Consider the following 24,491-nt stretch of genomic DNA (forward strand, 5'->3'; position numbering starts at 1 on the left):
TAGAGGTGGTATGCATAATTTCACTCACATTGGTTCCACATACCATAATGATTCTCTCAGCTTCAGAAGAAGGCAAAGCTGCTCTGGACAAATCTTGCCAAGAAAACCCCCAAATAGGGTCACCTTATGGTACCCATAAGTCAGAAATAACTTGAAAGCATGCAGCAGCAACAATAAACTACTTTCTCATTCCTTTTCACCTGCCATATTTAGGGTTTTGGCTATAGAAGCTCCTCCATATACAAATAATCTAGAAAAAAAAATTAGAAAAAAACCAATGTAGGTTGGATTTTTTTTTATAACAGTAGTACTATCCTGATATGTCAAGTTGTTCTGCCTTCTGTTTTATTGCTTTCTAATGAGCAATGGTGATGTTGGTTTTGGAAGCTAACACATTCATAACATGTTACTTTTTTTAAAAAAAGAAAAGTAACTTTAAAACTCAGATAAAAAGATAAAAATTGTTCCAAAATAATCTTCCAAAAGTAACATGTACAATAATGGCAGTCATATTGAGCAACTGCACTCCAAAATGTACTACTGTGTCAGTGAGTTAATGGACAAGTCAAAATGTCAGCAACTAAACAGAGATTATTGGATTTTGAAACTGCATGTTCATTCTTTAAATTCAATAAATTGCAGTCCTGCCAACAATGTGTCATTTTGATTTAATAACATCACAGGAGTCATGTGCATCATATTTTCTTTAATTTAGATATATACATTGGTCCCCATGCTTTCCCCCTTTCTGGAAGTACTAAAAGTTCATGAGGCTGGACACCTGAAGCAAAAGTGAATTCCTGGGATGCTGAACTGGCCAAGGGGCCCATATCCACTGGTTGAACATTGCTACAAGAGTTAAGGATGTAAGAAATGACATCACTGTTTTCGGCCTTTGACAGAGTGCATGTGGAATAAACCAGATACCCTCCAGGACGCAAGGCTTTAATTGCAGACCTGTAAAGCAATCAAAAGGAACAAATATATTGAGCTAGATTTTGTATTAGAAAGTCTTGCAACAAGATACAATACAAAATTATCTTATGCGATTTGTCATGCCGAGCATTTGCTCAACCCCCCCCCCAACCCAATGAATTCAAAGTTTTTTGAATTGCATGAATACATTCTGAAATGTCTTAGTTGAACAAAATCCACTTACTTTCCTAAAATATAAATATATTTTAGTTTTATTAAGTCCTCCATTAGACCAGAACTCTGCAATTCTTATTAATAGTGTTCTGCTGTGACTGTAATGCTGACTTTGCCCAGATTCTGTGAAGATCAGATGCTTTCACACATATGCTGGAGGGGGGGGGGGAGACCACCCATATCTGCATGTAGTGTCAGAGATAAAGCTGCAGCTATGATGCATATCTTTTAAAAACTTATACCTACCACCACTTTTCAATTGAAAGTCACTTTTTGCCATTTTATGATGTTACCAACTTGATAAAAAATATGGGGATCCATGGATGCTGAATTGGTAAGAATGCTGTAAGAATAACATGCAAGTGACTGCTGTTTACAATCAGTTCTTGAATGAACTGGACAATGTAAAATTGTTCACTCTTTGTGGGGGAATTAACCACAGTGTTTAGCCACCAATGAAATATGTTGTACTGCAACTAAAAGAGGGACCACTCTGTTGAAGATCTCTACTGAACCAACATTTCATAGAAATAATCTATCAACAAACACAAAGTAGGAGTCCTACAAATCTGATGGTAAGGTATACTATGACTAATTTGTGTCGGTGGCATCAGGATGATTACAGGAGAGAAGGAGTAAAAAGGACATAAAAATGAAAGGAGACAGAGAAGATTTCTGTACTATGTTAGAGGAATTTAGGTTGTAAACACATACATACTAACCTAGGAGTATAACCCATTGAATTCAGTGGGACAGCTCTGAGCAAAAACACATTTATTTATTTTTTTTGTGGATTTTTCAGGCGATGAAGATGCCAGCCACAGATGCAGGCAAAATGTCAGGAATAAATTCTTCCAGGATATGGCCATAGCCCAAAAACCCCACAAAAAATATGGATGCTGGCTGTGAAAGCCTTCAACTTCCCCAAAACACATAGGTTTGCACTGCTAGTGCCTGTATACCACTGAAATCACTAGAAAGACTAGGTTGGTCCACTGATTTGAATTAAATGTATGCATGACTAACTTTATCTAAACCAAATAGTAATATCATCATCATCTGGTCCTATAAGGTTGTTGTAAGAGCCAAAGAGCTGAAAAAGCCTGGAGTTGGAAGGCAACTGCCCTCTCGGTCACTTTGCCCAAGAATGGTAATAGGGAGACTAGTCTATAGTTGTTTCTCACCAGGGGATCCAGGGAGGATTTTTTTAAGAGTGGTTTAACCACTGCTAATTTTAACTTAAATGGAAATTTACCCTCCCTGAAGGAAGTGTTGATTATTGATTGTAATAAAGTAGTCACAACATCCCCACCCTGGACGGTCAGCCAAGATGGGCAAGGATCAAGGGGGCACGTTGTCTTCCTTACACTTCCAAGGAGCTTTCCACATAATTAGTATTTATAAACTCAAAATGATCCAGTTTAACAGAGTCCACGGAGTTGCTGAATACTTCTCTTATTTTTCCTGTTATAATATCGACATCAAGATCAGCCCGTCCGAGAGATTTTATCTGCAAAGAAGTCATTGAAAGCATCACAGCAGGCCTTAGTTGGTTCTAGTAAGAAGTTCAGGGTGGGAGACAGTTGGGTTAGCTCTTTAACCACCCTGAACAGCTCTGCTGGATGAGACTCTGCAGAGGCAATATGTGCAGCATACAAAGAATTGTTTGATGTACTTATTGCCACTCGGTAAGAATCCAATAGGTTCTTATGGAGTGTCTTGTGGGATAGACGGCTGATGTTTCCGCCAATAGTGCTCTAGTCGTTGCGCAGCCTGCTTCATTTGTCGAAAATCTTCCATATACCAAGTTTTTTTATTTGAAGCAGGCCTGAAAGGACACTTGGGAATGATGTTGTCTATAGCCCTGGTAAGGGCTATAGACAGGTATCAACCAGGGCATCAACAGAATCGCCATCAATCCCAACCATAAAACCTTCTAGGGCTTCTTGGAACCTTTTGGTAAACAGTTAAAGGTGTACGTACATAGAGAAAGAGAAATAATATAAGCAAAGCAATTGAATTTACAAACTCCACTTCTTTGAAGCTTTTATTCAGTGACTAATTACATATTTTTGTCCTGTTAGGAAAGCTGGCATTAATTATATCACTAACTTATCCATTCTTCATATTAAGAAAAAAGATTTTGGGATAAATTACAAGAACACCACGCTGCACTTCAACGCTGCCATCTCGTGTTTGCCATTAGAAGCTCTTTTTAACTGAATTCCAAGCTGGTTCTGATCAGCGGGAAAGCAATCCCTTCTGAGCCACTCAAGCAACTGAAATTACATTTACTTTCATCCCTGCATTTCTTCTTTTGAAAGTGATCGTAGATTTTGTTTTCCTTTTAAAGATCAACCTGGCCTAGCACGTCATAGCTACTCCACTTATATTTGTTGGTTGTAGCTACACAACAATCAATCTGAAAAGGCCAGAAAATCCCTCCTGTATCCACAGCACACAATTTACTATATGCCTGTGAAGCAAAGCAATGTGGTGGCACAGGGGAAACTCAAGAGCAGTATGAGAAAGTTAAATATGCATCACTCCTCTTATTATACTGGGCATGTGTGTCCTGATGTATAAAAACTAGTGAACACCAAACAGTATTTCTGGCAGAAGAGCATTTTGAAAGTGGTGTGCTGTGCTTTTATCTTGTTATTTTCAAGATTTTTTTTTTTAACCAAGCTCTTTGAAAAGAGAATTAATTGCTTTTAGCTAAATTTTGTTTCAAATTATTGTAAGCCACTTTTGGTCCTGAACTGGGAGAAAAGCATGGTTCAAAATAAATACAATGAACAAAGGAATCATTTCCAAGTCTTGAGGTGAGGCAAATAAAAAATCATCATCATCTTCGGAAAACACTTTCTGAACTGTCTCCCTCTGCATAGCCATTTGTACTTTTGTTTGTTTTATTACCCAACATATTTCTTCTAGTGTGATATTTTAATGTTTATTAATTTCACATTTTATATTTCTAATTATAGTCCTCTGATAATTATAGTGTTGGGGGAACTGTTTTTTGTTCCATTAAATGTAAATAACAGCCTCATTCTTTAACAGAATTCTCAAACCAGAGACCAAAAAAAGAAAGAAAGAAAGAAAGAAAGAGAAAAAGAAAAGAAAAGGATCACAGGCAGGAGACAGCCAGAGAGAGAAAGGATGATGGAAAAGATATTCCTTCTTCTATCTTTGCAGGGTTTCAGAGCTGCAGTGGAAGGAATGTGAGACACAGCAACACACAAAAATACACTGTCCCAAGAACAGAAACACTTTCTTCGATGCTGCAGTGTCATGACTAGGCTGGAAGCTCAAGGAAAAAAATGTTAAGGTATTAATATTTATTAACTTTATATCTCAACTGTCCATCTCAAGGGGGTGTACATGGCTCTTCTCCCCTGTACTTTATAAGCGTAATAGCCCTGTGAGGTAAGACGGCCTGACAGTGAGTTTTCTGGCTTGGTGAACGTGCATCTTCCAAATCTTGTTCATGGAGCACAGTTACTCTCAAGTTGCCTGTCAAGTTATAGCAACCCCATGAATTCCATAGTTTTCCTAAGCAAGGAATACTGAGCGGTGGTTTTCCCAAGCTTTCCTCCAATATGTAGCGTATAGCAACTGGTATTTGTTGGTGGTCTCAAATCCAAATAACAACCAGGGCTGACCCTGATGAATTGGGCAAAACTATGGCTTACTAACTATGGCTACAAGTCTATATCCAACCTAAAAATGAAACTTCAATTCATACTAGTGTTATTCTGGTGTTGAAGAAGGAGGATTAGTCTGACATCAATCCCAGGAAAGATTCTAGAGCAGATAATTAAACAAAGAGTCTGTGAACATCTAGAGGGCAATTCCATAATCACAAAAACTCAACATGGGTTTCAGAGAAACAGGTCATGCCAGACAAATCTAATCTCTTTCTTTGATAAAATTACCAGCTTGTTAGATGAAGGGAATGCTGTGGATATAGTATATCTTGATTTCACTAAGGCCTTTGACAAGGTTTCCCATGACATTCTTGCAAACAAGCTTGTAAAATGTGGGCTAGACAAGATAACTGTTACATGGATTTGTAACTGGTTGACCGGCCGAACCCAAAGGGTGCTCAACAATGGCTCCTTTTCATCCTGGAGAGAAGTGACCAGTGGGGTCCCACAGGGCTCTGTCCTGGGCCCAGTGCTATTCAACATCTTTATCAATGACCTGGATGACAGAATTGAGAGCATACTTATCAAATTTGCAGATGACACCAAATTAGGAGGAATAGCTAATACCTCAGAGGACAGGACCAACATTCAAAATGACCTGAATAGACTAGAAAGCTGGACCACAGCTAACAAAATGAAATTCAACACGGAGAAATGTAAGGTATTGCACTTAGGGCGGAAAAATAAAATGCACAAATATAGGATGGGGGACACCTGGCTGAACGAGACAACATGTGAAAGGGATCTAGGAGTCCAAGTAGACCAGAAGTTGAACATGAGTCAACAGTGCGATGCGGCAGCTAAAAAGGCCAATGCAATTTTAGGCTGCATCAATAAAAGTATAGTGTCTAGATCAAGAGAAGTAATAGTGCCACTGTATTCTGCTTTGGTCAGGCCCCACCTAGAATATTGTGTCCAGTTCTGGGCGCCACAATTCAGAAAGGACATTGAGAAACTGGAGCATGTCCAAAGGAGGGCGACAAAAATGGTGAAGGGTCTGGAAACCATGCCCTATGAGGAACGACTTAGGGAGCTGGGGATGTTTAGCCTGGAGAAAAGAAGGTTAAGAGGTGATATGATAGCACAATTTAAATATTTGAAGGGATGTCATATTGAGGAGGGAACAAGCTTGTTTTCTTCTGCTCCAGAGAACAGAACCCGGAACAATGGATGCAAGCTACAGGAAAAGAGATTCCACCTCAACATTAGGAGGAACTTTCTGACAGTAAGGGCTGTTCGACAGTGGAATGCACTCCCTCGGAGGGTGATAGAGTCTCCTTCCTTGGAGGTCTTTAAACAGAGGCTGGATGGCCATCTGTCTTGGATGCTTTGATTTGGATTTCCTGCATGGCAGGGGGTTGGACTGGATGGCCCTAGTGGTCTCTTCCAACTCTATGATTCTATGATTAACTTGAATGTATGGGGAAGACTCCTTTGTTGCTCTCCACTTGGAAAAGAAAAACCTCCCCATAAGTAAAAAGTCCTCCATGAAATTCAGAAATTAAGTGGGTTTCCCCCTCCATATTTAAAATTAGGAAGGGAAATGGCTGGAAGTGAGGGAAGTGTAAACTTCACCATGTGCAATCTTGCTGATTCTGAAAAGTAGGGGTTCCAAATGCATGGAGCTGCTGCATGCACAGAAGATACTATTCTCTTCAGACTTCGATTCTCCAAATGTGGGGAACAACAAAAAGGGAGAAACTGGCCTGCTGTCCTCTATTAATGCATTCAGGTTAACCCTGTCTCTTGAAAGCTTGAACGCTACAGTGGCTTCCATTTCTGGTTTGAAGATAAGATTTGGTTTGTTACCAGCACAGTTAGCCAAATGCATTTCATCTGAATCACTGGAATGTTCAATGAGAAGAGAGATCTTGTTAACTACTTAGCAATCACCTGCTAGATTTGGGCTCTGCACATTATCTGTAAACAGAAAGCAGAGGTTTAGCTTAATGCTATGTGTGAAATGTAATATGCAGTTCGATCCTGGCAGCCAAAGCACAGTTTGGCTGCAACATCTCAGCCAGTCCATAATATTTTAAAATGGGTGAAAAGATAGTAAGCAAAACACACACAAGCTGTAAATTACCAGTGTTTCAAAATCCTGCAAGTTCATGGCAAAAGATGAAATGTTATAGTATTATACTTTTACTACTATTGTTATAGTATTAATAACTGACTTTTATTTCTTTCAGCCAAGGGGCACAACAAAAATGGGATATATAACAATGGATTAATCCATGTGTTATTGCTTCGTTTATGAACAAGAGGAGGTAGACCTTTTTAATATTCAGTGATAATTAATATTCAAAACTCTGGCAGGAAAGTTATTGTTTGCAGCTGCTGTTGCTGCACTGTTCACCTATTTTGGAATGTTTTCAGCAAAAACACAGCTTCACTCTCTCTTCTAGATAACAGGCCCAATTGGATTAAATTAGCACTTGGGAATCTTGGGTTGTTTGGATTTTTCTCTACCAACAAGGTTCTTGCCATCAAGCATGTTCCATCTGAGGAGTATAATCTAGAATGATTTATACAAATTTGCAAAAATTTCACCGAATGATATATGCTTCTTTGAGTCTGGAGTTCAGAAATTGGATTCCATATGTCAAATACTGAAGAGAGAAAACTGAGGGAGGTCAGTGTTTTAAATGTGATTGATTTCTCGAAAGGAAATGGGTGACATGATGCATTACTGCAATAAGACACTCATATTTCGGTTATAAATCACAAGCTTCTTTTAGACCTTTTCCCGAGGAAGTCATGCATTACAAAAAAAAAAAAAACCTCCCCCCACCCCAGACCAACCTACACTTGCACTGCCATTATGAGGGCTTTCCATAAAGAATACTACTTTTAGGAAAACAAGCTGTTTTATTTCTCTCTAAATTCATCCTGACAGCCGGTATACTTCTCAGATGAAAGACAGCACTCTATTAAAAAGCTTTAGTATTTGATCAATAACCATAAAATAGCATATAGCAGGGAAAAATGAGTAAGGAAGGGGGAGGGGAACTTGCTTAATCTATCCATTTCCTCTCGCCCAATATTCTATTGTATTATGTGGCTGTTCATTTAAATTTTCATTTGTACTTGTCCTTGTACATAAAACAACAGCTGCAATTTAAGCAACAGTAAACCAGGGAGACGTAATTCAAAGATACGAGTTTTCCTTAGGACAGAGATGAAAGTTAGGTAAGTTATTCAGACAATTCCTTTAATTGCATCCATTTGTCCAGCAGTATGCTAAATGAAGTACTGTATACGCATGTATAAGTCTAGAAATTTAGGTCAAAAAACTGACCCAAAAACCTAAGTTGACTTACCCATGGGTCAATGTAAGTACTTTATCTTAACTCTTATTTAAAAGAAGGAACCATCCCCTGGTGAAAGGCAAGAGTATAATCTGTCCTGGAAGCACTGACCCCCTCTACTCTCTCGTCCATGCAACCTTAAGAGTGAGCACAAAGATTTTGGAAGTTCTTTGACATTGTTTTGCTTTGCTTCGTCCTTTAGGTCCTTTGTTATATATCCCTAGTTTTTACCCTCGACTTATCCAAGGGTCATATCAAAATCCATAATTTTGGCACTCAAATCTGCCCTTGACTTATACATGAGGTCGACTTATAGTCAGTAGAACTTTCCAAATGACAGGATGACCTAGTCATCACACGAGTATATACAGTAATGAAGGCAAGGCCTATACTGCCATTAGGAAGTCTGCCAATCCATGTCCTACTGATATGAATGGGAGATACACAAAAACCAGGGCCAGTCCTGACATTAAGAAGAGAGAAGCATGTGCCTCAGGCAGCAAAATCTGGAAGACTAACAAATGGCAACCACTAGTTATGCCTGTATGTTGGAGGACAAAACTCATTATATAATCAGCCTCTGATATCCATGGATTCTGCATTCATGGATTCAACCATCCATGGCTTGAAAATATTTTAAAAATAAATAAATCCAAAAAGAAAACCTTAATTTTGCCATTTTACATAGGGACACCATTTATATTAGGGAGCCCTGGTGACATAGTGGTTAAATGCCTGTACTGCAGCTGTTCACAACCACAAGGTTGTGAGTTAGATCCCAGGGCATCAGGGTCGACTCAGCCTGGCATCCTTCCATAGCTTGCTAAATGAGTATCCAGTTTATTGGGGCAATTAGCTTACACACTCTAAACTGCTTAGAGAGTGCTTAAGTGCACTGATAAGCGATATAGAAATGTACTTGCTATTGCTACACTTACTACACTGTGTGTAATGGAACTTGAGCATCCACAGATTTTTGTATCTGCAGCTGGGTATGCCCACTGTACCACTCAGCCTGTCCTGCACCCTCTAAACTGGTGTGGCTCAGGTTCAACGGAGGACTTTGTCCTATCACCATTTTTGAAGTAAAATTCCATTGCTAATCCTTTTCATGGAATAGAATGGGAGCTAAGTAGTGGCAACAACATCTTGCCCTTCAACTCAGGCAGATACCTTGTGCAGTTCCCACTGCATTTAGACTTTTGTGTGCCCATAAATTTGTTTAACTGTTGTATTCTGCACCCCACTTTGTGTGACAATCCCCAGGAATTCTACTCAGACCTACCGGGGTTTCTCACTCCTCACCAGTGAAGATTTTTAGTCCCCTTACAAGCCTATGGTGCAGTACAGACTGCCGAAAACGGCGGTCTACTGGCGCCTGTTTTTCCTCCACAGGGAAGCTGCAGCCACCAAACCACATGGCTTCCCTGCGGAGGAAAAAGAATCCGCAAAGAGCGGGTTCTTCCCCCCATGCCAGTTATGTCATGAGTGCGCCAATGGCGCACTCACGACATAACTGGTGAGGCACAGCGTATGGATGCTATGCATCCATTACATCATAATAACAATGCCCGTGTACACGGAGTGCTGCCATTATTGCGCCGTCAGTATGTGCTAGGGTTAGGGACCGTGCAGTTGCTGCGCGGTCCCGTAACCCTAGAACGGCGCAAGCATGGCGCTTTAGCATTGTGTGTACTGCACCTAAATTTCCCAGAACACTTTCTGGAAATTAAAACAGTTTGAAACTGATTTCCATTTATAATGCAGGTTGCTCCAATGAAAGCCCAGCGACATCTGACAAGGAACCATATAAAAACCTCATTATAAGCTTTATGATGTGGTGAGAAACTCTGACAAAAACATCAGAGAAAATTATGCAAGATGTTGGGTATGTTATACAAGAAGTTATACATAATGTATGTTCCCATTGGAACATCCACGAATATGCCATGTTTATAGCAATAGCAAGTACATTTCTATACTGCTTATCAGTGCACTTAAGCACTCTCTAAGCAGTTTACAAAGTGTAAGCTAATTATTTATGATAAACATGATCCTGTTGTTCTCTGGCTGTGATTTTCCAGATGTTTTGGACTTCAGCTCCCACAATCACTGACCACTGACTGCTGGCTGGGAAGTCTGGGAATTGAAATGCAAATTTCTGGAGGATTAAAGGTTGAGAACCACAGGTCTATAGCACAGGAGATATGTGGCACAAAGAGACTGCCTTTTGTCAACTGGGCTTGACCATTTCCACCTGTCTTGCTCCAACTCCCTCCTAGTCCTAGTAGCCTTTGTAATGAATGGCAGGGACAGACAGTGTCTCTGTGGTTACAATGAGAACACAACAATTACCACTTACCTTGCCCCACACCCTTCATAAAACAGCTGCATTCCCTCAGGAATAAAAACATTCAGGGACCCCAGATGGACCTGAAACTAGTGGATAAGGAAAGAGCTGGAAAAAGCCACCTTTTCTCTCTTAGCTACATAAGTTTTTTCTTTCACTTTGTGCCAGTAAGCAAACTCTTGGGGATGGATGGGACACATTGCTCCCAGAGAGGCACCGATTGATCAATTGTGTAGGTCTTTTAAAATTAGGCCTACCCTTGTCCTATAGCAGTATCATCTTCTCTAGAGACTTTTATTAATTTTTCTTAGATAATGAGATGACATTTGATCAGGGTTCATTTTTTTGTGGATTATACCATCCAGAATCCTTCAGCCACTATAGCTGCATTGGTGTTTTCCAAGCACTGTATTTTCTATTTCCGTCTATTTAAATATGTTCTTTATGTTAACAGTTAAACCTTGCAATGACACAATTTTTAAAAAATTAGAAAGGTGTGTTTTACTCAGGCTTCAAGAATTTTGTTCTACTTTAAAAGATAAGTGGAAAACTCTCCTGGTTTCCTGTTTCTCCCCTCCCTTCCACTGTCCCCCTCCTCAAGAATGTCCTAGTTACAAGCCTATTGCTCAGCATGAAGAGCAGAATGGCCCTTTCTGTACACCATGGTAGTTATTAGAAGAAGTCAATATAACTCTTTGCCTTTTTAAATGATGGCTGACTTACTGTGACTGCATATGGAGAGAAGAATATATGGGTCAGATTGATGCAGAGCTTGAGAAATACAATTTAGCATGTCCTTCAGCCCAGGGTTGTGCATTACTGAATATCAGTTTTTGTTCATACTTCTTACCTTAGCAGCTGTATCTGTACAGCAGATAATAGCTTCCTTTGTGCTAATCGCAGGGTAGCCTGCTGGATATCAGAAGAGAATAACCAACTTCTATCATTTGAGCAGGGAGCATCCACCAGTACCTAAATGACCAATAAGAAAAATAAAATAAAATATGGAAACTTCTTTCATATAGTCAAGAAAATTCATTCATTCATAACACAATTAACTTACTGACAAAATGAATGGGGCAGATCAGTGTCTTTTAGGCCACAGATCCCATGTTCACTAACCATTTTGCCATGCTGTCTGGGGCTTAGAGGAGCTGTGGTCCAGAACACGTAGAGGACACCAGATTACCTACCACTGTCACACATAAACATTATGTTTATCTAAGAATTAGACATTTTATTGGATGTCATGCACTTTGTATATTTTATTCATATGCAAAATATATCTTCCTTAACAAATATTTACAGCAGTGCAAAACAACTCAGAAATTTCTCTTGATATGCATTAATCTGTAATGGCTAATGGCTGCAACACAGAGAACATATCTTTTGCATACAGAACATCTCAAGATCAATTTCTGATATCTCTTGTCAGAGCTGTGGAATATCTGAAATCCTGCAAAACCATGGCAAGTTGGTGTAGAAAATACTAAGCTTAATGGACTAGTAAACTATCTATGATGCTACTTGAAAAACTAATGAACCATGGCCATTTAGTTTTTACATATCCTACCATTTCAAATTCTCACTTCATTTGTCAATTTAACAAATTATTCTGCATTTCTGTAATTTCCAAAGGATTTTACAGACCACATTTGAAATAAAGGCTGTGTTTTATAGATTACAGAAAGGCCTTTTATTGTGTAGAACATGAGAAATTATGATTCATTCTATATGAAATGGGTATGTCACAAGAACTAATTGTCTTGTTGCATACATCACACTCTGGACAAGAAGCCATGGCTGAATATAGAAAAGCAGAATGGTTTCCAACTGGCAAGACAGTTGGCTAGAAAAGGCTGCATCTTATCACTCTATCTGTTTAATATATAAAGAACATGGTTGTGAAAGCAGGATAGTGAAGAAGGCTGTCAGGAGGAAAATTAACTTGTGTCGAAAATGGTGCTGGAAGAGAGTTTGACAGGTACTATGTACTGCCAAAAAGACAAATAAATGGGACTGTGAGCAAATTAGGCCTGAACTCCCACTGTAAGCAAAAATAACTAAATTGAGGATCTCTTATTCTGGATACATCATGGAATAACATGACTCACTGTGAGAAGGGGGGTTTGAGGAGAGATAAAGTGGAAAGCAGTAGGAAAAAAGGAAAAGCATATTACAAGTGGATCAATTCAATCAACGAAGCCACAGCCTTGAGTTGGCAAGGTCTGAGCTCGGCTTCTGATAACCTCTTGGAGTTCAAGGGATCACAGTAGGTAGAAGCCAATTTGATGGCAAATAATAACAACTAGAAATTAGTTTTTAACTTTGATTCACCAGTTAGTTTCCTAAATGAATGCCCTGCAAATGATTTCTTTGAATTTCTCTTTAATACTTCTCATAATTAAGCATTAAGAAGTGATGCCAATATGTCAGTTCAAATGTAATACTAAATCTCCTGCTGGACTTCAGACTTTATGGTGCATGGGAAGGCTGTTTGAAAGCAATTTCCTGTGATACTTTTTCCCAGGAAACAAGTGGTTAAAAATGTATAAAACTGCTTATTAACAAAACTAAATGATTTTGTGGCACAAGTTCACCTGATGCACACAAGAGGATTTATGTAGTTAACTAATCAATTAATGCAGGCTTAGTCTGCATTAACAGAAGGATGGTGTCCAGAGAAGTAGCTTCATTATTTTTTACACTCTCCAGCCTACAATTGGCAAATTCCAAGTGCCATGTTTTAAGGATGTTCATACAATTATGTCCAGAAACAGACAAACAAGATGATAAGGGCTCTGGAAATCCTAGACCTATGACACTGAAAGCACTGTCACATAGAAAATGGATGAGATGTGTTTTCTGCTGCTCCTGAGGTGGGTGGAAATTATAACTATGCAACAAATCTGTAAGAAAAACTTCCTAGTGCCAAAAATCTCTGAACAGTGGAACAGATTGCCTCAGGAAAGGGGTTGGCTCTCTGTTGCTGGAGGTATTTGAGCAGAGGCTGGATGGCCATTGGACAGAGATATTCTCATTATATCCTGCACTGAACAGAGGTTCGAACCAGATGACCTGCAAAGAACCTATATGATCTGATATTTGATATCATATCAAAATATGGAGAAGAAACTGAACACAACTATATGAAGGATAAAAGTTGGCATACTCTTTTTTTGTTGCAGTTTTTACAAGGAAAATTAAGAACTATCACTGAGACGGTTGTGCTGAGACCCATGAAGTTATCAGCAATTATAGACATACCTTGTCAAAACTTTCAGGTTGGAGATTTCCAATCTGTCTTCCATCCCGCTGAGAAAGAATAACTATGTTCATCACAGATTCTGGAATGAATGATTCCAATGTCTGCTTCAGCCAATGTGATCTCAAATTATCATATTCATTGGAGAGCAGAAGACCTGAACAAGAATGACATTAGATAAATAAATCTATTAAAAATAAGTTAGCACTATTATGCAAACCAAACTTGAAATTCTATATTCAGAACAATAACCAGAATCTACTGGAAGAGGCAATGTTATGTCAAGAATCAGGGCCATTAATCAACCCCTTATCATGTACAGATATGATATATAATACAGTGGTACGATGAAAAGCTAATTGATATTTGCTCAGGCCAGACGGTTTCTTGACAAATAAAGTGAGTGAATTTGATTCAAAAAGACAGAGGAGCATTTTATTTTTCAAATATTTAATCTGCATTTGCACTGCAGAAATAATCCAGTTTGACACCACTTTAACTGGTTCAATGATATGGAATTCTGGGCATTGTAGTTTTGTGAGACATTTAGCCTTCTCTGGTGCCACAACAAACTACAGTTTCCACAATTCCATAGCACTGAGCCATGGCAGTTAACTTGGTGTCAAACTGCATTATTTCTACCAGTGTGGATGCAGCCACAGATATATACCATGACAGAAAAGTACAATGTGAGAATGGCAGCTGACAAGCAAAATAAATTACATCACAACCACTTGTAATGAAACTGATAGATCTTCTGTGTTGCAAAGCACCCTCAGGAATGGATGGAATTCATAAAAAAGAGTCAAGAGGACAAACAAGGGTTACACCATATTCTGCTAGTTGTTTGTCATGGAACTGCACTCATGTGCTGCTTTTATCTGTGTCATATTAAAAAAACGTATTTCTGAGATAAATGTGATAAATGTGGATAGCCAATACAGTCAGGTGGTGGGCTGAGTATGGTGGAGATGCTATTTCAGGGACAGTTTCCGATGGTTTGGAATACTTGGCCAGGTTGAAAGGAGCATTGCGAAGAGACTTTCAGGGGAAAGCCGGAAGCAGGGGAACAGTTAATCTACCATTTCCAGCCAAATGCCTACCAAGGCCCCATTCACACTATAGAAATAAACCAGTGTGGAACCGGTTTAGTTGCATGAAGTTCACATGTGCCCCGACTTCACTTGGTGCAGTTGGGGGGGGGGGCGAAGTGCATTTTGTATCAGACCCTTTAGCAGTTTGATGAAACATAGCTGTGCCCACTGACAATAATCTTATCTCTACAGAATCTTAGAATATAGTCTTTTTATTTCATGTCTCTGCACTTCATGAGCACTTTCTCTCTAGAGCTGACCTTGCAAAATTGGAGTATCACAGAGATGATGTGAAAATACCAGAGGACTACAGAATATTTTTTTTCATGTGCCTTCAACAAATGCACAAGAAAATTGGTGCTAGGTGGCAACGGCATAATAGGCAGATTGTGTTTGAGATAGAAATTAGTTCCTGATGTGCTGGCTTTTGACTGCAATAGGGAAAAGGAATGCCATGAGAGTTTTCTTAATGAATGCTTCTGAATTACTCACTTAATGGGTTATTTAGCAATCTAACAGCCAATTTGTGTATGTTCTAATTGGTTTCAGAGAGCAGTGGCTTACCTGGCCAAGCACACTGAAGTGTTGCTATTGATTTACCCCCTGGAGCAGCACACATATCTAAAATGTTTTCTCCATTTTCCACTTCCAGGGCCAGCACTGCTAGCAGTGATGCTGCATTCAGCAGGTAGTATTCCTTCAGTCTACCAGCTCTGTGTTTTTGAGCAGGGAATCTACCAGGAGTACTACAGATGTAACATTTGAATGATGAAATTTCTGGGAAAAGCAGGTGATAGCCTTTCAAATGCAAATTATCCTCCACTTTAGAGGAAATGCTGAATTTATTAAGGAGGACAGCATACTGCCAGCATTGGGGCGCTATAAGCACTTCCCTGGAGATAAATGAAAAAAATATAGATGTTACTGTATTTATTTACAAATAGTAGCATACTGTTATGCATCAATACATAAAATGTGGTAGCATCAGTGAAAATAGGGGGAAAAAACCATTCAGGTTTGGAGTGGTACAGAAATATCTACAGTGGACCCTTGTTATATGCTGGGGTTTGGTTCCAAGATCCCCCGTGGATAACAAAATCCGTAGATGCCCAAGTCTCATTAAATATAATGACATAGCAAAATAGAGTCCTTTATAAAAATTGGAAAATCAAGGTTTGATATTTGAAATTTATACTTTTTTGGAACATCTTCAAACCGTGGATGCTTGAATCTGTGTTTAAGAAATCCGTGTATAAGAAGGGCCGACTGTACTACTCTAGGCTGTGGGAAACAGTTATTTTAGATTCAGTTGCATGCAAATACAGTTGGTCCTCTGCGTCCATGAATTCTGCATCTGTGGATTCCACCATTGCCAGTTTGAAAAGATTCCCCCCGACTGTCAAAAAAAGTACAAAACGCAAACCTTGATTTTGTCATTTGACATATGGGACACTATTTTACTACACCATGGTATATAATGGGACTTGCACATCCACAAATTTTGGCATCCATGGGGGCTCCTGGGATGAAACTCCTCTGTACAAGGGCACATTGTAGTTTTCACTGCAGTCAACTGATTTACTCACACTGAATGGGAACCTACAGCATGCAACTAATATATTCCACCTCCTTTATATTCTGAAACACGTAACTGTAGGATTTTTCTCTCCTGTCTTGCCACTCCATGGAACTCAGACACACCACCACTATAAGCATGAAATTTTGGCACAGTTCAGCATAAGGGCTAGGCTGCAGTCTGTCTCCTTTTTCTGTATCAGAAATTACTGCATGGAAGGATTGGTTTGCATGACCATGAAGAAAAAGAAAAGGTATCTCTACGGTCTTCCAAGGGCAAACTTAGCTTGCAAGAAGAGCTGGCACTGATAAAACATTAGAGTGTGATTTTCTAAGGCTAGGAAATAGGACTATCCAACTAATTTTAGGATGAAATCCAGAAAACTATTAAGACAAACACAGAATATATTCTATTATTTTATATTAGTTTATATCAAAACATTTCTGCATATTTGTGTTCCATACAGATTAACTGGATTTCAAATTGTGGGGACTTCTTGGGTCTAATGATCACCCTCTAAGGGCTAACTAGCGAATATACTGAAGCAATTCTTCTAGACCAGTGGTTCCCAAACTTCAGTCATCCAAGTGTTTTAGACGTCAACTCCCAGAAGCCTGACCCAGCATGGCCAACAGTTAAGAATTCTGGGAGCTGAAGTCCAAAAATCTGAGGAATCAACGTTTGGGAACTACTGTCTAGAGTAGACTGACTGGTCCTACTCAGATTTAATTAATACATACCAAAAATGTTCTCTGCAGTTTCACTGATAAGAAAAAAACCAATATTTTCAAGTTTTAACAAAAAGTATTCTGAAACTTATGAAACATAATCACTTGAGGTTAATTTGCATAGCAAAACACTCTTTTTAAAAAAATGCAGTTGGAAAAAATGTGCAGTTTGTGAATTCATTGTAAACTGTGCAGTTGGAAAAATGTGCTGTTTCTAAATTGTTAATAGTCATAAAAGTAGAAGTTAAAGTAGGAATATCATATGTTTATGAAGCACTTAAATGACAGTGTTTATCAGGCAATTTTGGTGAAAAGCAAAGCGCAATTTTGGTGAAGTTTCAATTGTCACAGTGCAAATTCAATGAAGCAGCATAAACAGTTCTTGCACTTGTGTGTCACCGAACTGGGATTTACACTGGTATGAACCATTTGATTCCCTGTTAGTTAATAAACTAAGGCAGTATGCATTGTTGCTGTACAGTAGGAAAGAACAAATAATCCCTGTGATTGCCATTGATTCATGATTTAAGCATAGAACAAAGCATGCTGTTGACTTTACTTTTAAACTGTGGAGGAATTTGTTCGGTTTGAACATCAGCTATACTGACCCAAGACTATTGTACAGGTCCTAAGAGGTTCACCAGCCCTGTATCCCATAGTATCTGATCTTTCTTTTTTGTACTGATAAGAATAAATATATTTGGAATTTTCCTGATTGTGCTCTGTGCAGCTCTGCCACACCTACTGTAACTATTTTATGACGCAAAGGTTGGCGGGGAGTGTATAATGGACACAAAGAATTCAAAACTGACCTGACTGAGTTCCAGGATTCTCCCAGCTCCTTGGAGTATTGTTTCTCAAAATGATCAAGAACAACCTGGCATATTTGCTTTTGAAGCTTTGTTTCTGATTTTGTTTTAAACTGGGAGAGATACAGGGAGAAAGAAGTCAAATACTAGTCTCAGAGATAATCATATGCACTCTAAAATCATAGAATTGTAGAATCGTAGAGTTGGAAGAGACCACTAGGGCCATCCAGGAAATCACAATCAATGCATCCCCGACAGATGGCCATCCAGCCTCTGCTTAAAGACCTCCAAGGAAGGAGACTCTATCACCCTCCGAGGGAATGCATTCCACTGTCGAACAGCCCTTACTGTCAGGAAGTTCCTCCTAATGTTGAGGTGGAATCTCTTTTCCTGTAGCTTGCATCCATTGTTCTGGGTTCTGTTCTCTGGAGCAGCAGAAAATAAGCTTGCTCCCTCCTCAACATGACATCCCTTCAAATATTTAAACAGGGCTATCATATCACCTCTTAACCTTCTTTTCTCCAGGCTAAACATCCCCAGCTCCCTAAGTCGTTCCTCATAGGACATGGTTTCCAGACCCTTCACCATTTTAGTCGCCCTCCTCTGGACACGCTCCAGTTTCTCAATGTCATTTCTGAATTGTGGCGCCCAGAACTGGTCACAATATTCCAGGTGGGGCCTGACCAGAGCAGAATATAATGGCACTATTACTTCTCTTGATCTAGACGAGGGGTAGGTAACCTGCGGCCGCGGGCCGGATGCGGCCCGGCGAGGCCTTGGGACCAGCCCCAGCCCAGTCCTGCCGCCGATTGCCGCCGGGGCATTTGGCGTCTCGCACGAGGGGCATGGTGGGGCAATTGTCTATAGAAGCCTCAGAAACATGCATTTATCTTAACATTTTTTTTTAAAATCAGCAAAATTTTTCGCATGTCCTCCATGTTTTATTTAAAAAGTGCCCTCCATTTGAAAATTTTGTCCTACATTTGTCCCGGTTTATTTATTTATCTAATTTTTTTTAAAAAAATATTTAATTATTTATTTTTTGGCTTCGGCCCCCCAGTTGTCTGAGGGACAGCAACCTGGCCCCCGGCTCAAAAGGGTTGCCTACCCCTGATCTAGACACTATACTTTTATTGATGCAGCCTAAAATTGCATTGGCCTTTTTAGTTGCCGCATCACACTGTTGACTCATGTTAAACTTGTGGTCTACTTGGACTCCTAGATCCCTTTCACATGTTGTCTCTTTCAGCCAGGTGTCCCCCATCCTATATTTGTGCATTTTATTTTTCCGCCCTAAGTGCAATACCTTACATTTCTCCGTGTTGAATTTCATTTTGTTAGCTGTGGCCCAGCTTTCTAGTCTATACAGGTCATTTTGAATCTTGATCCTGTCCTCTGGGGTATTAGCTATTCCCCCTAATTTGGTGTCATCTGCAAATTTGATAAGTATGCTCCCAATTCTGTCATCCAGGTCATTGATAAAGATGTTGAATAGCACTGGGCCCAGGACAGAGCCCTGTGGGACCCCACTGGTCACTTCTCTCCAGGCTGAAAAAGAGCCATTGTTGAGCACCCTTTGGGTTCGGCTGGTCAACCAATTACAAATCCATGTCACAGTTACCTTGTCTAACCCACATTTTACAAGCTTGTTTGCAAGAATGTCATGGGGAACCTTGTCAAAGGCCTTACTGAAATCAGGATATACTATATCCACAGCATTCCCTTCATCTACCAAACTGGTAATTTTATCAAAGAAAGAGATTAGATTTGTCTGGCATGATTTGTTTCTCTGAAACCCATGTTGACTTTTTGTGATTATGGAATTGCCATCTAGATGTTCACAGACTCTTTGTTTAATTACAGTATCTGCTCTAGAATCTTTCCTGGGATTGATGTCAGACTTACTGGACGATAATTGTGGTTTCCTCTTTTTTTCCCTTTTTGAAGATGGGGACAATGTTTGCCCTCCTCCAGTCTGCTGGCATTTCTCCTGTTTTCCAAGAGTTCTCAAAGATTATTGCCAATGGCTCCGATATTACATTTGCCAGTTCTTTTAATACCCTTGGATGGAGTTCATCTGGTCCTGGAGACTTAAATTCATTTAGATTAACAAGGTATTCCTCTACTATCTCTTTACTTATTCTGTGCTGAAATTCCCCTATTCTGTCCTCTGCTCTATTATCCTCAGGTTGAGCACCCTTTGCCTTTTCTGAAAAGACTGAGGCAAAGAAGCTATTGAGTAATTCTGCCTTTTCTCTGTCCCGTGTTAACATTTTGCCATCTTCTCCAAGCAGTGGCCCTACCATTTCCTTCTTCTTACTTTTGCTGTGGACATATCCAAAAACGCCCTTTTTGTTGTTCTTAACCTCTCTAGCAAGTCTGAGTTCATTCTGTGCTTGAGCTTTTCTGACTTTACCCCTACACATGCCTGCTATTTCTTTGAATTCCTTCTTCGTGATTTCCCCCTTTTTCCATTTCTTATACATGTTCTGTTTAAAACTTAGCTCAAAATACCTCATATTGGAAGGGTACAAATAGATGACAACCAAATATACTGCTCTGAGCTTTGCCCTGTATAAAGCATAGTCTAATTGTAATGCCTTCTGTATGTTTTAGGTATACAGTACTACATTTATTTTAATTGATAAACCACCTTGAATCGTGGGTTTTAGGAGAAAGTGGGGCACAAAAAAAATGGTTGTCTCATCACTGTTTGCCCACTACCTGGGACTGTTTCCATTACAAGAAGTGATAGTTCTGGATTCAACAAGCAAAGAAACACACTATCAGAGGCCAGACAGTGTATTTTCAGCGGAAGCATTTTGCAGCTGCTCCGTTTAAGTTTGTTTTGCTTAGTTAATAGAGTACTGTGCTTATCTTTATCCATTTTGAGTTGACTTTTTAGGTGGAGTTAAGAGTTTTTGGTAGTGTTCTATGTATAGGGTTGCCATAGTGCCGGACCTCCAAACCAGGAAAAATGTAGGACAAAATTTTCAAATGTAGGACATACATCCATGTGTCCTACATTTGAAAATTTTGTCCTACATTTCCCCTCGCGGCGGGGAGCGGAGGCCAAGCGGCGACGGAAAGCCTCCACTTAAGGAGGCATTCCCTCCCCGCCTGGGCCCCGGGCCTCGCCGCAATCGGAGGCCAGGATCAGGGCCTCGCCTCCTTCCTGGCCCCCGCAGGAACCAGGAAGGAGGCGGGGAGAGCGCCGGCGATGGCCGAGGCTTCGCCTTGTTCCTGGCCCCCGCAGGGACCAGGAAGGAGGTGGGGAGAGCGCCGGCGATGGCCAGGGCTTCGCCTCATTCCTGGCCCCCGTGGGGACCAGGAAGGAGGTGAGCAGGCTGCCGGCGATGGCCAGGGCTTTGCTTCCTTCCTGGCCCCCGCAGGGACCAGGAAGGAGGCGAGGAGGCTGCAGGGAGGCGGGGAGGTTGGCGCCGCCTCCCTGCAGCCTCCTCTGCCCCAGGCCTCGCTGCCCTCCTTTTCCTCCGCGCGGCCATGCACGGTGGAGGAGGAGGAGGGCAGCGAGGCCCTGAGGGTTGCCTAGCAACCCCGCTGTAACCGGGCTTTTCCCGGTTTTTGGCTGCACCCGTGCCGTGACCGGGCAGGTGCCGCCAAAACCAGGAAAGACCCGGTTGCAGCCGGGTTATGGCAACCCTATCTATGTATGCTTTTTGGTACAGCTTACACATATTTATTACCTTGTATCTATTCTGCTTTTGATGGTATTTATATTTTTTACTGGTTGCAGATATTATTTTTATTTCACTTTGTCACTATGTTGCATTCTCTCTTACTGTTCATGTTTCGTGTTTACGTATCTCTTAAGTGTTATTTTGTTTTTCTGAATTTTAGGGTGAAACCCTGCCCTTTTGTTAGAATATAAATAAAGTCATCACCATCATTATCATCATCATTGTCATCATCTCCTCAGTTTCCTTGTAAAGATTAGGAGCCTCTCTGCAGTGTCCAGTATAAAACAAAGGCCCGGTACAGACGGACACAAAGCGGCGTGGCGGTGCCGATTCTGGGGTTCTGGGCCATACAGCAACCGAGCAGTTCCATTATGAAATTAGGTTATCACTAAACTTGCAACTTCAGTCAATAAAATTTAACAACAAAGCTAATTTCCCTTTTTTGTCAGAAAACTTCCAATTTAGGGCTGAAACAGATGGCACTAAAGGGGCAATGTGACATCACCCCTTTCAGCGTAGATTGAGGCCATGGCAACCGGAAACCACAGCTCCGATCCAGCTATTTGCTGCCTCAAAAAGGGGCAGCAAAATGTAGGTCTTTTTTGAGTTGGCAAAAGGGCACCCTTTACACCACAGCTTTGCAGTGCTCCTGCGGTGTGCGTTGTATGAAAGATGGAGTGCCACAACACTGCCCACTGTCTGGTTGGGTGGGTGGCGTGATGCTTGAGGGCAGCGATGGGCCGTCAGTCATCGAAACGCCACACCCCACACCGCCCCCAAGCCAGTGCTTACTGCTGGTCTTTTCCAGCCCTTTATTACTAATATAGTTGATTTTAAGTAGTTTCCCATCTGTGGGCTTGATGAAGTTGTATTATGTGTGTGTGTGGGGGGGGGGAATCATCTCTGCATCTCTTCTAGCTACAGAATAGCTTGAGTCAGTGCCAACACTGGTGTCATTCCAGTGGCAAGTGAAAACCTTTGGAGTTAACTGATGCTAAGTCGACCAATTTATAGCAACCCCATGGATGAGACCCAAGTCACCCCGCCAACAATAACCCTGCTCAGTTTCTGCAGATTCACAGCAATGCTTTCATTGTCTGAGTCAATGCATTTGTAATGAAGTCTTCCTCTTTTCCTAATGGTTTCTATCTTGCCAAGCAGGATTGCCTTCTCTAATGAGTCATGACTTACCATGATATGTAGAAAGTATTACAATAGTTCAGAACACATTGCAGAAATAATCCAGTTTGAAACCACTTTAATTGCCCTGGCTCAGTGCTAGGGAATCCTGGGCATTGTAGTTTATTACGAAACCAGAGCTCCCTGACAGGGAAGACTAAATATCTCACAAAACTACAGTTCCCAGAATTCCCTAGCATTGAGCCAGGCCATTTAAAGCGGGCTCAAACTGGATTATTTCTGCAGTGTGTTTTGGACCAATGTCAGTTTAGTCATCTTGGTTTGCAGGGAGAGTTCAGGCTTGATTTGTTTTAGGACCCATTCATCCTGAGGGGGGTTCATTTCAGGGTGGGGACTGTAGTTCAGGGAGACGTTTAGCCTTCTAGGTCAGACAGCATTGGTGCCACAACAAACTACAAATCCCTGGATTCCATAGCATGGATCCATGGTCGTTAAAAGCAGTGTCAAACTGGGTTATTTCTGCTGTGTGGAGGCAACCTTAGTCTCAAAGGTGCCCCAAGAACCCTTCGCATACTCTTTTTCCAGACTATCACAGGCTAGGTCTTGAAAATCCTATCATTCACGCAGCATGGTTCCCAAACTCGCAGAGGTGACCAGGCCTGTCCTCCTTTCCCAGGGCCTTGTCCTCCATCTCAATTAACCTCCTGCCCCAGGAGCAGGAGCGCCCAAAGGTCCTCCCTTTGGAGCATGGCTGAGATAAATGTGTTTACATTTCTATGACCCTAAACACACTGCAGAAATAATCCACTTTGAGACTGCTTTAACTGCCCTGGCTCACTGCTATGGACTCCTGGGAACTGTAGTTTGTTATGGCACTAGAGGCGCTCTCTGACAGAGAAGACTAAACGCCTCACAAAACTACAGTTCCCAGAATTCTCTATATAGCATGGAGCCAGGGCAGTTAAAGCGGTCTCCAACTGGAATATTTCTGCAGTGTGTTTTGGGCCTGTGAGTGCTTTTCAAGCTTTTATTTGGTCATGGCCTCCCATTTTCTCTCAAGTGAGTGTTTTACATTAACTCTCCTTTGCAGTGAGGGGGCTCTGGTCGCCCTGCAGCAAAACTTAGGCCCACAGGCCGCACTCGTTACCACGGCAACAGGGCTCCGCTCACTTCCGGTCTGCACCGGAAGCGGGCTCTGAGGCGACATAAAACTAATAACTATACTAGGGGCCACTGCGGGGGAAGGTTCGTCATTCCTCACCTGTCTCTCTCCCAACCGGCCGCTCGCCCAAAGCCGAACCCGGGAGAGCCGCAGCAAAAACATGGCTCCTTGGCCACGGAAATAGTCCCACCTCTCTCGTTCCGCCGCCTCTGTTGCCCAGACTAAACCACAGCAGCCCTCGCAGCGCGGCCCCAAAGGCTGCGTCTGCATTGGAGCGACGATGCGGGTTGGCATCGCGTTTAGCTCCCTGTTGTGGAAAGCCCTGGGTTTTGTGTGTGAATCTATCACAGCAATCGCCAAACTTGGCTCCCTCAGATGCTTTTGGACTTCAAGTCCCAGAATCCCTGGCCATTGACCAAGCTGGCTGGGGCTTCTGGGAGTTGGAGTCCGACGCTCTTGCGAGGAGCAAAGTTCGCGGACTCCCCCTGGTCTTCCAAGG

General features: G+C 41.1%; 1 protein-coding gene across 1 annotated transcript; it reads right to left on the bottom strand.

Annotated features, from left to right (window-relative positions):
* Positions 1-691: 691 nt before the first annotated feature.
* LOC121917228 (tRNA (cytosine(34)-C(5))-methyltransferase, mitochondrial-like) lies at positions 692-24,292 on the bottom strand. The gene is made up of 6 exons (XM_042442981.1): positions 24,092-24,292; positions 17,996-18,105; positions 15,444-15,772; positions 13,788-13,942; positions 11,371-11,492; positions 692-957 (listed from the first exon to the last, which is right to left on the bottom strand). Exons 1-6 carry the CDS (start codon positions 24,284-24,286, stop codon positions 696-698), a joined length of 1,173 nt encoding a protein of 390 aa, XP_042298915.1. The 5' UTR covers positions 24,287-24,292; the 3' UTR covers positions 692-695.
* Positions 24,293-24,491: the final 199 nt, after the last annotated feature.

Source organism: Sceloporus undulatus, unplaced genomic scaffold (assembly GCF_019175285.1).
Source record: "Sceloporus undulatus isolate JIND9_A2432 ecotype Alabama unplaced genomic scaffold, SceUnd_v1.1 scaffold_13, whole genome shotgun sequence".
NCBI classification, from domain to species: domain Eukaryota; kingdom Metazoa; phylum Chordata; class Lepidosauria; order Squamata; family Phrynosomatidae; genus Sceloporus; species Sceloporus undulatus.